The 14,789-nt window shown below is 42.5% G+C and overlaps 1 protein-coding gene across 1 annotated transcript in view; it reads right to left on the reverse strand.

Moving 5' to 3' along the window:
- Positions 1–4,777, reverse strand: part of DTX4 (deltex E3 ubiquitin ligase 4) — a 42,252-nt gene extending 37,475 nt beyond the window's left edge. The window contains exon 1 of the mRNA XM_034420292.3: positions 3,571–4,777. Within this exon, the coding sequence (XP_034276183.1) occupies positions 3,571–3,781 (211 nt within the window). The 5' untranslated portion in view covers positions 3,782–4,777. The remainder of the gene's footprint in view (positions 1–3,570) is intronic.
- Positions 4,778–14,789: the final 10,012 nt, after the last annotated feature.

Genomic DNA, 14,789 nt, shown 5'->3' on the forward strand with positions numbered 1-14,789 from the left:
GGTTTGGGGGGGGGGGGTAATGTGACTGGGTGGGCATTTTTTTTTTTTTTTACTTTTAAAACCATTTTTCTACAACCTCTTCGGCGAAGGGTTTTTTTCTTTAAAATGCCTCTGACGATCCAAGCTGAGTTGCCTGATCGGCAGAGGCCTTTTTTTTTTACTTTTAAAAGCATTTTTTGGCTGAAGAGGTTGTAGAAAAAATGCTTTTAAAATTAAAAAAAGCCTCTGATTGTGCGGCTCAGCTGGGCATTGGGGGGGGCAGGGATTTTTGCTACCGGTTCTCCGAACCACCCGCCGACATCGCTACCGGATCAGGTGATCTGGTCCGAACCGGGAGCATTTCACCCCTGCCCCTGGTCCAGATGACTGAGAATCTTCACAGATACCTCACACTTTACTTTCTTTGAGTGTGTAAAGCTGTCACATACAGCTATAACTGAAGTGGAATTGGTCCAGAAGAAAGGCCTCCCCAACCTACCTTTATAGCAGTTGAAGATTCAAACTGTAGCCTGGTTCTTATATCCAAGTGCCAAAAGTCTCAGTCAGCATATCTGTGCAATTGATAGAGATTGTTCCTACTCATAGTCTAATCATACGAGGTAGAGAAGAAATATATGGAGAAATATATCATCTTCAGAAAAGGAAATCTGGCTTATTTGGCGAAAGGACTGGGCACTAGGCAAGAATACATCTCACAACAGACAATTTACAGTGAAATGAATATGAATGAATGGAACGGAGGAGAGCTAACTCCCTCCCATGGCAATATAATAAATAGTATAAGACAGAAAAAACATATTTAATTTAGAATCTTTTCCTAAGGCAGGGGAGACTATCATGCAACCAGTCAGTTTTCTGTATTCAACTAATCAATGAGGCCAGGACTGATCACAAATGTTCACAGCAGTTGTAAAAAGTTATCTGATCAGAACCTGATTTCATAGCCTACTTGAGTCTCACTGTGGACATAGCACAAATCTTGCTCATCTCACAAGTACAGACAAAATGCCTCTCCCATCTATTTTTCCACCCGCTGTAGTTAATAGTCATACTGCTGTGTTTCATAAAGGTTATTACGATTGAAATAGCGTTTGATCCAGTATCAGTGTCTCCCCTTTACTGTTGCCAAAATGTAAGATGTGAATAAATAATGAAATGAAGCAAGCCCTGATTGATAAGGGCTTAGGCTGCAATCAATCTGACAGTCTTTAAAGCTGTCTTCTGCAGTCCAGGGCTTTCAATTCCCATCATTCCCAGCCAGCCTGAATATGAATAAATCCATACACACGCACACTCACACACACATCTTTGACTCGTTATATGGAAACAAAACCTGCTCTGGTGACATTTAAAAGAATCATTTACTGTAACAGGGACTGGTCAAATGTTGCACTTCAGCTTTACAGGCCAGATTGAGGGATGTTGTGTTGAGACCAAACCTCTGAGAAACTATTATTTACATTTTATTTATTCCTTTTAATACTATCTCAGAAAGCAGTAATTAATATTTCCAGCTTTTGCACAGAAATGTGCATCGAAAAGTATCTTTGGTGCACTTTGACTCCCCCAAATCTTAGGCTCCCGTGAAAATTCCTTTCCCATTTTTCCTTTCATCAGCTTTGTCTGCCTCTATCAGGTTTCTGTCTCCTCCCTTGAAGTCGTCCTGTTTGCATGCTAAGCTTTCATGCAGCTCTTCTCTTTCATCCACTCGTCCAGGGCCAGCCTATTCCACATGCAGCCGGCTGCACCACATACTGTAGCAGGAGGCTTCATCTAATGCACAGGGATGGTGTGATTCACCTGCCATCTCCTCCCAGCTCCTCTCCTGATCCAATAGCTACTTCCCTTCTTCACATGAGCTCACTAGCAGGAGCAAACGGGATTCCCAGCTAAAGAGGCTGATGGTTTTCCCAGGGTGTTTCCTCCTTGTCAGCAAAGACAGCTGCACACCTACGCCCGATTCCTTTACCCGTGAGACTGCAACTGCTTCACTGACAGGATCTCAGGAGCACGTTGCCAAGAGGCATTCAGGTCTTGCCAAACCGCTTAGTCCAGATACTAAAAGACAGGGGAGGAAAGGGGGAGGGGGAGGAGGAAGCACCGCCCACCACCTCCATCACTCTCCAGACCTTCAGCTACAGCTCCTGACAGGGTTTTCGCAATACCACACAAATAGTTGTTACTGTTTTTTTAGCCTGGTATTTTGTTTTGGTTTTCCCAGCTGACAGCCTATTTTTCTTCTACTGGATGGTTTCCATGCAGAGTCCTCGACATCGGGACATGGGTCTAGTTACGAATCAATAATAATTCTAGGAAAAAAACCTACCTGTAACTCAAACTTAACCCACAGAAAGTCCCCTCCCCTCCCACAGTTTCTACAAAGTTTCTACAAAGGGAGAAGTAAGATTAGGATCTTCAATGATACTCCTTCACAAAGACAGGCATTCAGGATAGTGTCATCTGGATCTGTTGTTCTTCTATAAGAAGCTTTTAATTGTCTTTATTGCTAACCTCTCTAGGTAAACTATTTGTTGCTCCTGCCTTTCAGCCAAATGATTACAGTTTCAGCAGTATGTGTATGTAAAATTTACTCCAGATCAGCTCATAAGTTAAAAATGAATTTCATTCACATTTATGCAACATTCCTCCAAATGTGACCAGGGGTCACTATTTAAACTGCAAGTTTGACTGGCTGCTTCAATTTTTACAAAATCACATACCACATTGCATAATACTTCATGTTATTTATCAAGGTTTTTTGTTTTTTTTTCAAAACTCCCCTCCTGGCATATGTAGTATACACACAGCTGTATTTTGTCTCAAGGCACAAGAGAGACACACACAGCCCAATTCTATCCAGATTTATTCAGTAGTAAGTTCCAAAAAAGCATTGGTTCCAGCCACTCTTTTTTCCACACTAGCCTTTGACGTTTCATATTTGTGTGTTTTAGTCTTTGCAAGTGAAGTATATGAGTGTGTCACACCTTTACAAGGCATTAGAGAACACTGGCATCTTCACTGCAGAACAAGGTTTTCTTAACTTATATAGGCTACCACTATTAAGCAGAGACAGGGTTTGCCCAATGGGAAAGGCAAATTCTCTGAAAACTATTTTTTCCTCCCAACGAAGCCTGCCTAATTAAGACCCCCCCCTCTTTTTTTTGGCAATGGCGGTAGAATTTGGAAGCTTGCATTACACCTTATTCCACCTCCAAATTCCTTTTCTAGAATTGGCAAATTTCAATACTCCCATAAATCTCCCTCTGTGCTGTCCCATCTCGTTCCGCTCCCCCCCCCCGCTGCCTAACGAGAGTTATCCCAAATGCCAACCTGTAATATAATGGGGGGCTGTGCAATCGCAATGAAACTTAATCCCAGCGGACTTCTTATACGTCTCGTTTAAAACACACACACACACATATATATATACGAATGTCCAAATGAAAATACGCCCCTCCTTTGGTCGCCGATCAGAAGGGACAAGACAAGGGAGATGGCTCCGGATAGGAAAGGACAAAATCGCAGCGAGAGGGTCGGGGTGGCGGCGGGAAGATGCGGGGTCAAACTCACCCGTGTCTTGGCGAAACTGGTGCATGGACTGGAGGTCGATGATATACGGCGACAGCCTATTGTCCACCTGGCCCAGAACGACGCTGCCCCCAACTCTCGGCCCGGCTCTGATCACCGCCTCGATGTGGTGGCTCACGGCCGGACTGTAGGGTCTCCACCGACCGTGCTCGTTCAGCCATTCCCAAACCACCACGGCGGAGGCCAGCAGCATGGTTTCTTTGCCTTCGCTCTTTAGCGGTCTCTTCCCGGAGAGCCTCCGAAACCCAGGCGCCTCCGGCAGCCTCTTCGTCCGATCAACGTCCGACAGATCTCATCTGCCCCCTTTAAACTCTGCAACGTCACGCCTACGGGCTGGCTGCTCGCTCGCTCCTTGGACCAGTTCCAAATTTTCTTCTTTTGAATTGTTTCTTTCCCTCACCCGCTTTTGTGCGGCTAGTATTTTGGAGCTTGTCGGGTTAAAAAAAAAAAGAAGAAGAAGAGAGACTCTTTTGGCTACTGTTGCATGGGAAGAAGACTTAAACGCTTTGCAAAGCTTTCCTATTTCCAAGCAAATTCAGTAGTCTTGCTTCATCGCCTGGGAAATGCGTTGCATTTTTTAAAAAAATTACCAAGAAAACCCTTCCAGTCAGCAAGCTGGAAAAGCAGGTTCCGTCATCTGCTCCGTAAAGTGTCTCGGAAGGGAAATGTGCCTATTGGTACGGCAGAAGGTGACTCAGTTTACACCAGTTGCATCTTCTCCTTACTCTGCTTTTCCCTTCCCTTCTCTGCATTTGCGCGAGGGGTTCTTTTGGGCAAACCCTGCCAGGAATTTCATGCTCCGATTTCTTGGGTGTCCCCCCCCCCCACCACCACCACCACCACTTCCCTGGGTAGCAGATGCAGCAATCGCTCCGGCTCCACCTCCCTGTTGCTTTTATGCCGCCTTCTTTCTATAGACCGACCCTGGGTTGAGTGGGGCTTTCTCGACACAGCGGGGGAAATGCAAATCTCCACCCCGCGCATTGCCCCTTGCCCTCAGCCGAGGAACAATAACCCATTGCACGCAGCCCCAGCGCCAGGCTCCTGCCTCTTGTAACCTCGCCCGCCGCCGCTACAACTTCCCTGCCTTTGCAAGGATTGTGGGAAGAGGAGCCGCAGCAGGAGCAGCAGCAGCAGCCCCCAAGAACGCGACGTCTTTGCGCTCCTTCCTTTCGCTCCTCCCACCATTACCTCATGCTCGGCCCTCCGCCCCTAAACCCTCCCCTCTGCTCAGCATCGGGCGCCCCCTGCCGACTCAGATAAAGCCAACAGCAAGTGCTGGCGGGACTGGACCAACGCATCCCGAGGCGGGGGGGGTGCCCCATCGATTGCCACCCTGCGGAGTGAGACGTGGAGAAGACGAGACAGCGCGGGACACGATCGCTGGTCAAAAGCCCGCCTCTGTATGGGATCAGCCCGGCCATTGCTTTTCACGCGTGCTGCTTGATGTAGCGCAGCCTTCTTTTACCGCAGCCTGGACTACCCTCCAGCGCTGGCAGAAGCGACGAATTGGGGGCTGGTGGGGTGAGGAGTTGGAAGGCATTGGATATGAGAGTCGCCGTATCACAGCTGGGGCCAAAATTGGTGGCGGGGATCAATTATTTCCAGCGGCCGCCTTGGTCTTATGAAAGGCATAAGTGCTTTTTTTTTTTAAAATGCAGTATGCAGTTCTTCGTTTTTGTTCATCATTGTGCTGCTTCAAAAAATGCAGTTTATACGAACTTTTTGTAAACTCTTGCCGCTGCCTCCATCAAAGATGCTAATATTTCCAGCAGCCTTATTTGAACAAGTTAGAATTATTTTAAACAGCTACTGTACTTTCAGGGTCTTTATTATTATAATACAGAGTCAGCTAGTTGGCATTTTTGTCCATCTGTTGAATTCTTCCTGAGGACCTGGGGATGGGAGGGTGCTATTCTTTCTGATGTTGTTATTATTATTTGGGGGAGTCTTTGAACCAGCCTGCACAAGTTTTCTTGACAAGATTTTGAGAAGTGGTTTCCCATTGTTTTCTCTCTAGGAGAGGGAGAGAGACTTATGATACCCTGGTTTCCAGTCTGGAGCTTTAACTGCTATATCAGACTGACCCTCAGTTCCGAATTATTTATTATTTATTCCAAAGTATTCTTTTTTACTTCATGTCAAACATCTGAGTCACCTCATAGCGACTCGGAGATAGGGTAACCATATCCCTGACTCCACAATGTCCACATCAGTGACCATATCAGTAATTGCCAAAGATATTTTTCTGAAACCTAAAGGGGGCCCTTTGATGTGGATCAATAAACATTTAATTATAAATTCTATGCATATCCTAACTTAATGCTGAATACAGTATGTAATATTCCTCTGTATTTATTTGTCCATCTTCAGCTAGAAACAAATGCAGAGCAGGGGGGAGAATCTATGATACGAGGCAACCATGTGAAGTGAGAAAAGGGGTAGAAAATTGTTTTCACATCACAGTCATAATCTTGTGTCTTAAAAAAACATTGTAAATACTATCATATTTTTAAACACCTTTCTGGAAAGTTGAAAAATAAACTGGTTTCAAAGCAATACTCCAATGTCAAGTATTCAGAGCCAATGCACATGGTTTATAGATCTTGACATCAGTGAAGTTTGCATCTACAGCAACTGTAATAGCAATAGTGTCAATGCATGAAATATTAGTTCTTATGTAGGGAGATAGCCCTTGCATTTTTACTTGTTTCAGATCCTGCACAATCATTTCTTAAAATAATAATTTATTAAACTTAAAATAATAGGACTAGAAAGGATCTTGGAGGTCTTCTAGTCCAACCTCCAGCCCAAGGCAGAAGTCCTTGTTTTATCCTGGACAAATGGTTGTCTGATATTTTCTTGAAAATCACCAGCAATGGATTTCCCACAATTCTGGGATGCAAGCTGTTCCATTGGTTAACTGTTATCATTGTCAGGAAGTTTCTCCTTACTTCAGGTTGGATCTCTCTTTGACTAATTTCTACCTGTTGCTTCTTGGTCTGCCCTCAGGTACTTTGGAGAATAAATTGACCTACCCCTTCTTCCCTGTGACAGCCCTTTAAATTTTTGGAAGATGGGTATCATGTCACCCTTAAGCCTTCTCTTTGCATACCTAGTTTCCTTAGCCATTCATTGTACAGTTTAGCCTCTGACCCCTTATCAGCTTTGTAGGCAGCCCACCTCACAGTGAACTCGGAGATAGGGTAACCATATCCCTGACTCCACAATGTCCACATCAGTGAGCACATCAGTTATTGCCAAAGATATTTTTTTGAAACTTAAAAGGGGCCCCTTTGATGTGGATCAATAATCGGTGCATTGATTAGCCTCTCTGTTGTGCAAGACAGTCTTCCCTATCTTGTACTGTAATAGTTTCCAACTTTCCACAGGTAAAACTGCAAAAATCTAATGCTCATTCACTTGTATTGCTATTGCTGACTAAAAAGACAATACTCAAAAGACACCCATATATGGTTCATAGATTATAGAAAGCTCTTTGACTGTGTCAACCATATCAATGTGCTTAGGAGAATGGGAACTCCAGAGCATCTCTTTGCCCTCATGCCAAATGTATAGATTGGGAAGCCACAGCACAAGATGAAATAGATTGGCTACTGATCAGCAAAGGACTTAGACAAGGCTGTATACTTTCTCCTTATTCATTCAGCCTGCGCTAAATATACGTTTATGGAAACTGGATTAGAGCAAGATGAGTGTGGTTTTAAATTGGAGGAAGAAACATTAATAACCAGAACTCTGCTGATGAGACTACTTTGATAGTTGAAAATGCAAATGATCTGCTAGCTTAGTAATAAAAGTCAAGGAACACAGCAACAAAAAAAAAATAGGACTAAGATTAAATATGTAGTAGATAAAACTAAGGGTAACAAGTGCAAGCAGCCAGGGACTCAGACTTCCCAAGCAATTAAGAGTTTTTACTTGAGGTGCAAATGATCAGGCTGAAACTATCACAGTATGTTATGTAAAGACCTAGTTAACTGGAGGAAGGTGAAAAGAAAGAACAGAAAAAGTTGAACAGGAGCAAGGTAGATGGACTCAATTACAGTAGCAGCAGTTGCACTCTTGGAAGACCTGAAGGACCAGGTTGGACACTGATCATCCTGGAGAAAATCTATGTGGTCACTGAGAGTTGACACCAACGTGATGGCACATAATCAGTCAATCAGTAGAAGTTAACTCACTCTGTGTACCAAAGAAGCAATAATTAGTATCATCCAAATGCTACGAAGGGCCTTTTCAGAGTAGAACCTGTAAGAGTATTTATGTAGATATGGACAAAATGGAAATTCATCACCAATTAAAAGTATATGTATAAATGCATATTTAGAAATTATTATTATTGATATATAAGTTTGCCACAGTTCTTTGCAACAAGATTGTGAGCAGTGTTGTATATTATTCAGCTGGCTGGTCTGAATGCTTGGGCTACTTCAAGACCCCCAAGCACTGCTCCTTCTTATATTCCTTTCTCTTTCAAATCAGAATCCTTCAGTCAAGCACCAGTTGGAAGCTCCTAGGACACAAGTTGCATTTAACCTCAGCCCCCATGCCACTGAGATTTAGGAGCAAAATAGCTATTTTTAGTAGCATTGTTTTAAGTATTCTTTTTAAAAAATAGATTTAAAAATACCTATTACGTCCCATACTTTAAAGCTATCCTGTGTTTTTAAAAAAACTATTCTCTCCCAAAATGGATAAAGTAGTCCAAAGGTCATCTGTTCTTATTCATGAGATGTTGCCATGTTCAGTGGCCATCCTTACTGTGACCCATGGAAGCAGAAAAAAGAGACACTACCCACTCAAAAAAAATAATTGTCCATTCCTGTACAAAGGATGACTGATGAAGTTGGTTTCATGATTGCTCCAATTTCCCTGCTTCCAGAGATCGTGCAGCTCTGTCATTGCATGTTGATCAACCATAATGGTTTGATAAATTAATCCTTTGACTGCAGATCAGCAGCCTCAAACCCTGCAGCCGTATCCTTAATCCAAAACATCATTTAGGGGTGATTTTCCTGTGGTGTATTTTATATGAAGGCTATGGCAATATATTTTGAAGTGTCTGGGTTTTAAATGCTTATCCTTGATTCATTACAACTACCAAAAGTGCATTCTCATCATCAGATATTCCCCCAAGCCACATGTAAAAAATTAGGACATAAAAATAGGGCTGCAGGCTGGGGAGTTTGATTTCATTAAACAACTATGTTTATGATATACCCAGATGATACAGATCTTAGACTCATATTCAGTGAGCCTCATGCATCACTCATCTAATATTAGATATATTGCAGTAGAAATGATACCGTTTGAGGATCTGTTTTGCCTGTGTCCTTATTGCTCTCACTATGGCCTCTTTGTTTTTTTTCTGGAAACACTTAACCTAATTGGAAAGGGATGGTCAGCATTATTTTCTGTTCTGTTTTGCTTAAAGCGTGGAAGGAATATTGTTGTTTGACTGTAACATGCAGTTTTTATAAAGACCAAGTTTGGTGAGAAATTTCTGTCCTGGGATTTTATTATCACAATGCCTTCCTTAGGGTCTCTTAGGAGCTAATGGAGAGAAGCGGGGTATCCACAGCCTTAAATATTTTTCAAAATCAGTACATTGCCTTGAGTGGATAAATGTACCCAGTGAAGCATGACTTACTATTGTTAAATATATAGATGTTCTTGTGATATAATAGGCTGCTGCATCTTGATTTATTGTATGGTTTACAGTAGGGACTGAGAATCTTTAGTCGCAGGGCCACATACCTCCCTCACCTCCCTTTCTCTCACCGCCAGAACTTTCCCTGACTCTTATTGAAATTTGGGAGCATTGTTTTTTTTTAATGTTAGATATTTTTTTACCCTGCCTTATTATTTTTATAAATAACTCAAGGTGGTGAACATACTTAATACAACCATTCATTAAGCAAGCGTCCAAAGTTACAATAGCACTGAAAAAATGACTTACGATCATTCCTTGAATTAATGACCTTCACAGCATCTTCACAATCACATGATCAAAATTCAGGCACTTGGCAATCGGCGTGTATTTATGACAACTGCAGCATCCTGGCGTGATTGCCATTTGCAGTAATCCCAGCCAGCTTCCAATAAGCAAAGTCAATGGGGGAAACCAGATTTGCTTAATGGCTACCTGATTCAATTAACAATTTAAAAATCACGGCAAAAGAGCTATAAAATTGAGCATGACTTATTTAACAACCACCTTGCTTAGCAATGGAAAACCTGGTCCCCAATTATGGTTGTAAATCGAGGACTACCTGTACTCCTTCCTCCTTCTATTTTCCCCACAATATCAACCTGTGAGGTGAGTTGGGCTGAGAGCCCAAAGTCACCCATCTGGCTTTCATGACTAAGGCAAGACTAAAACTCACAGTCTCCTGCTTCTAGCCTGGTGCCTTAACCAGATAACCACATTATTTCCTACCATTCTGAGGCATGAGCCCGTTAAAACTGTGGCAGAAGCTCAGTTATCTTAATGTATTTTTAAAAGCTACAGAATTCCTTCTTATATTATCTCTTCTTGAACCCCAACCCAGATTATAAAAAGAGAAAAACTTTGGCCCTGGCAATATCTATAACAGATGTTATTTCTAGCATAAACGATATAACCATATGCAGTTGTCATGAAGGGCAATGATTCCAAGTTCCCAAGAAATGAGAAGGAAGCCTCCCAGCTCCTAGAAACATACCTCCTTCCTTGGCCTGGTCTAATCTTCCTCCATTTTGAATTATGAGAGCTATAGTCCTGATCTATCACATCTGGAAACACCAATTTGGATGAGGTAGGCCTACAGCCTACAAGTGTGGAAAATAATTTGAGCTATGCAAGCTGGTATAGTAAACCCCGGATTTAACATGTAAGAAAATCCACGTACAAAAGAAACTTCATCCTTGAAGAGGCTCTTCAAAATCTCTGCTATATAAAGATGCTATTATCATTTCTTATTGCTCTCATGATGCATGAGGTATAGATAGGTGGAATCTCAGTAGGAAACTGCAGTGGCCCATTTCAAAACTGGACTTTACAGTGGTAACAGAGAGGATTCTTACCTCCTGGATATAATTACATGTTGGGGACTTCAAAACACAGCCTTTAATGATACATATCATCAATAAAAAAATAATTCCTGCAATTTGCTTTCATTAAGAGAAGTAAGAAGGACATCTCCAGAGATGGTTCCATGAAAAAAGAACGATGCTCATAGTCAAGATAGACTCCTGGTGAGATTGGCAGAAGCATGGTAGAGGAGTTGTTAATTCAATTAATAGCTGGCTCCTGAAATGCTTAAGGCCTACAAGCAAAGCAAAGAACTGCTACTAATGTAAGAAGATGAACACCACAAGTTGCTGCTAAGGCTTGATGCTTAAATGTGTGATTTTTTTTTTTTAGAAAAAAATCCAGGCACATCAGTAATTTCAGAAAGTAGTAGGGTGCTTTAATATGACAGTTTAATCATTTTTTTTAAAAATGCAGACATTTTCAAAAGCATAATAAAAAGGAACAGGATTGGTTATCTGCCATATTAAATGTGAAGCAGCAGGTTCACTGTGGTAGAAAGTTTTGCTGAGCATGTTTACTTCCGTTTATGTGATTCTGTCAACTTTTTTTTCAGATAAGATAAGAAACATTGGTTTGGAGATAGAACGTAGGTACTAGGCTCTAAACAGTAATGTGACATGTACAAACATGTTAGAGGAAGTTTGCTTTAAAAAGGAAAAATCCGAGGAGGAGGAGGATTGAGCATTGCTACACTTCTGAAAATATATAATCTGTGCAACCCCAGAAATATAGTTTATAGAGCTTAATGGCTGGGCATGGGGTAGAATCAGAAGCCTTTTTGGGTGATAAAGCTAATTTTACTAAACATGCAGTACTTACTGATGTTTGCCTATCTCAACACAAGACTATGGCATTTTGTCTCCCCTCCCCACACACCCAAAATGAGAATTTTAGCACAGGGGTTCCCGATCTTGGCAATTTTAAGACGTGTGGATTTAAGCTTCCAGAATTCCCCAGGCAGCATGGGTGGGGGAGTTGAAGTTCACATATCTTAAAGTTGCCAAGATGGGGAAGCCCTGCTCTAGCATCAGGAAGATGGTCTTCTGATTCAGCATCCAGTCAACAGAGAAAGAAATCAAAGGATATAGAAGCATGGGTAAAGTTGAAGGGAGCAGAGTTCTTTGTTCCCCAAGGCAAACCTTTCAAAAGGCCCCCCACCCCACCTATCTTAAAAAAAAAAAAAGCTTAGCACCAAGCCTTCTCAGACTGCAACAGTGGGGTGGGTCAGAAACCCTCTTCTTCCCTTCCACCTTTAGCTGGGGAGGGGCTCTTCTCCCCATTTAGAATATAGCCAAACATGGGCATGTTTGGATTTACCTACCCTCAGAAGACCCCCAGCTACCCACTCCTTGGCTGCCTGAAAGTCTTCTCTTTCCAGGCGTATCAGATCTGGGCTGTAAAAATCTGGCCCGCTATGAGATTGCAGCAAGAAGGGACAAAAGAACAGGCCAAGAGATTAAGTGGCCCTGATCTGGCAGATTTATTTTCTCCCAAGGCAAGGAAAGAGAAGAGGAAGGAAGCAGCCAGCAGGCAACAATCAACAGAAAAGTCACCACGGATCACTTCCGGAACCCACTCCATGCTACTCTTTCACTGTGGTTCCTGTTGGGAACCTGTAATTCCCAACATGGCAGCAGAGATAGAGAAACTGGTTGTTGCTCTCTAGAGGTCACCAATATTTTTTCAGTCCAGACCATATAGCCCAAACCACCATGTTTGGTCAAGGTGCGGGCAACAAAGGAGAACTTTGCTGAGGCCCCCCAATGGTTCTGGATCCTAAGGCAGATGCCTCCCCCAGCCTTTAAAAATAAGTGAACCCTTCTCCATTTATTAGCAATATGTTACATTTCTCATTTTCAGGGGAGAGACGCCAAGCTATTGTAATGTACTTCCCAGCAATTTTGAGGCTGAAACTGCTTTACAGGTAGTCACTCTGATAAATGATTTAGCTAGGAGAAGGATGAGAGGAATGCTCCTGCATCGATTCTCAAGCTCTCGCAGTACCATTTATGAAGATATTCTGCTCCTTGCCAGATTGACTTAATGGGTGGAGGGAGGCTTATTGGGATGATTCACTGGTACCTGGCTGGCAGATCCCTTTCTGGGAACTGCAGCACTGTTTCTCATTTTTAAGGCATGCATTCCACGGGTTCTGCAGATTTACTTTGTGCTTTCATTGCTATTAGCAGTGCTATAGCTAAGAGCTAATTAGCTTGTTAGCTAATCAACTTAAGATTCTTTTCAGACTAACCAGACTAACCATATCATGGAATGATATTCAGATAGAAATCTATTTCCATCCTTTACACATCTCTTAAAATATTAGAGGTTCTAGTTTTTTTCTTTTCACAGAAAAAAATATTAATATTAGTGTGACAGTATAAACACAGGCAGAAGTTCTCCGTCTGTGCAAATCATCTTGGATTCACTTCCAATGGGCATTTTGAGATTCCAAGAGGGCCTGATGCAATATCAGTTGGAGATTCTAGTTTAGGATAAGAGTGATTCATCTTGATTTGATCTGATTCAAGAATGAAGATTCATTTTGAAAGAACCATCTGCAGACTTTAACGGGGATATATACTTCTCAGTGGCAATAATTTGGACAATCACAGGAAAGAGAGTTTTCTGTACCTTTTGGCTTTCTAAAATAATGGGATTAATGGAGAAATGTAATTAGTAGGTGAAGCTGCTTCAGTTTTTGGCAAGATGTAAATGCACCTGCAAGGGTGGGTCCAAAAGTCGAGATAGCAACTATGATTGTGCAATGAGTCCTGCCCTGCCCCGAAGGGTGCTGATTGCAAATTCACGACCATCTGTTTGACGTCCTTGAACACTACACTTCTATGGATCCCCTGTAGTTTTGGGTGAAGGTAACCTTTTAAATCAGGGCTCCAGACATGGCCCACTACCAGGCCATGGCCTATTTGTACTGGGCTGTGTGATTGGCGGGCTGGCATGCATGGGTGCAGCTAGACTTACACAAGCAGCGAGCCGGCATGCTTGCATATGCACATGCAGCTCAACTTGCACAAGTCGAGCCATGTGCCCATGTGCATGCGCGCCGGCCTGCTGCTTGTGTAAGTCCAGCTGCCTGGTTCCACTACCACCACCACCCAGCCAGGCTGCCAAACCACAAAGATTGGGGACCGCTGCTTTAAAGGGCATTAACCATGCGAATTTCAGGCAGTTAGCCTCACACGTTTTAACAATTTTTTTTATTTCTATGTACTTCTTTTTAAGAGCAGGGAACAGGGGTGAGAAAAGGGTAAAAACGCTAGTATACAAATTCTCTAGCATGTAAGAAAAAGCAGGTGTTTGATCCAGGATAATATCCTACTCTATCTTTAAAATGTGACTTGTCTATTTTTTTAAAATAACCTAATATTTTTACTTCTTTTCTGTGGTACCACAGGTTTGAGCTTCACCTCAGTGGTGGGTTGCCCCCAGTTCGGACCAGTTCTATAGAACCGGTAGTAAAACTGGAGGGAGGCTCCAGTTGTATCCAATAAATAAATTGTAATTTCCCACTTTGCGTGATAATTGGCCACTTCCCACCAGGGGAAAAACAAGTCCGGCATTTGACATTTAACAAATTAGATGGCTATACATTCATCAAGTATAGTCTTCCAACTCTAGCTAGCGATATAAAGTGGCTTATTCAAAGCTACGATGCAGTATCTGAGCAAAAACTGAGAACACTAGGTGCCACTAGATCTAGAGTGAGCTCCCCTTATCTCCCTGCTACAAACACCCTCTGCCACTCCGTTTTGGTAAGGCTAAGTTGGAAACAAAATTGGGACAGCTTCGCTTGGCTGGCCTTTGGTCAAAAGAACTGGGCATCATCAGCATAGTAATGATACTGAACCCAATTGTCAGATGACCTCACCCAGTGGAGTTTCATATAGATGTTGAAGAAGTGGCAGAGACAATAGGGCAATATAGCAACACTCCACCCAGGAGGGGCCTAGGAACTGATCTGTCCCCAAATCTGACACCAATGGAGTACTAACATGAAACCATGCCCCCCCACAATCCCCTGGAAGTGATATCAAAAGCTGCAGAGAAGGAAGAATCGCGAGGATGAATAACCACCTCCAAC

The sequence above is a fragment of the Pantherophis guttatus genome, chromosome 1 (genome assembly GCF_059756535.1).
Source record: "Pantherophis guttatus breed Tessera chromosome 1, ASM5975653v1, whole genome shotgun sequence".
NCBI lineage: Eukaryota > Metazoa > Chordata > Lepidosauria > Squamata > Colubridae > Pantherophis > Pantherophis guttatus.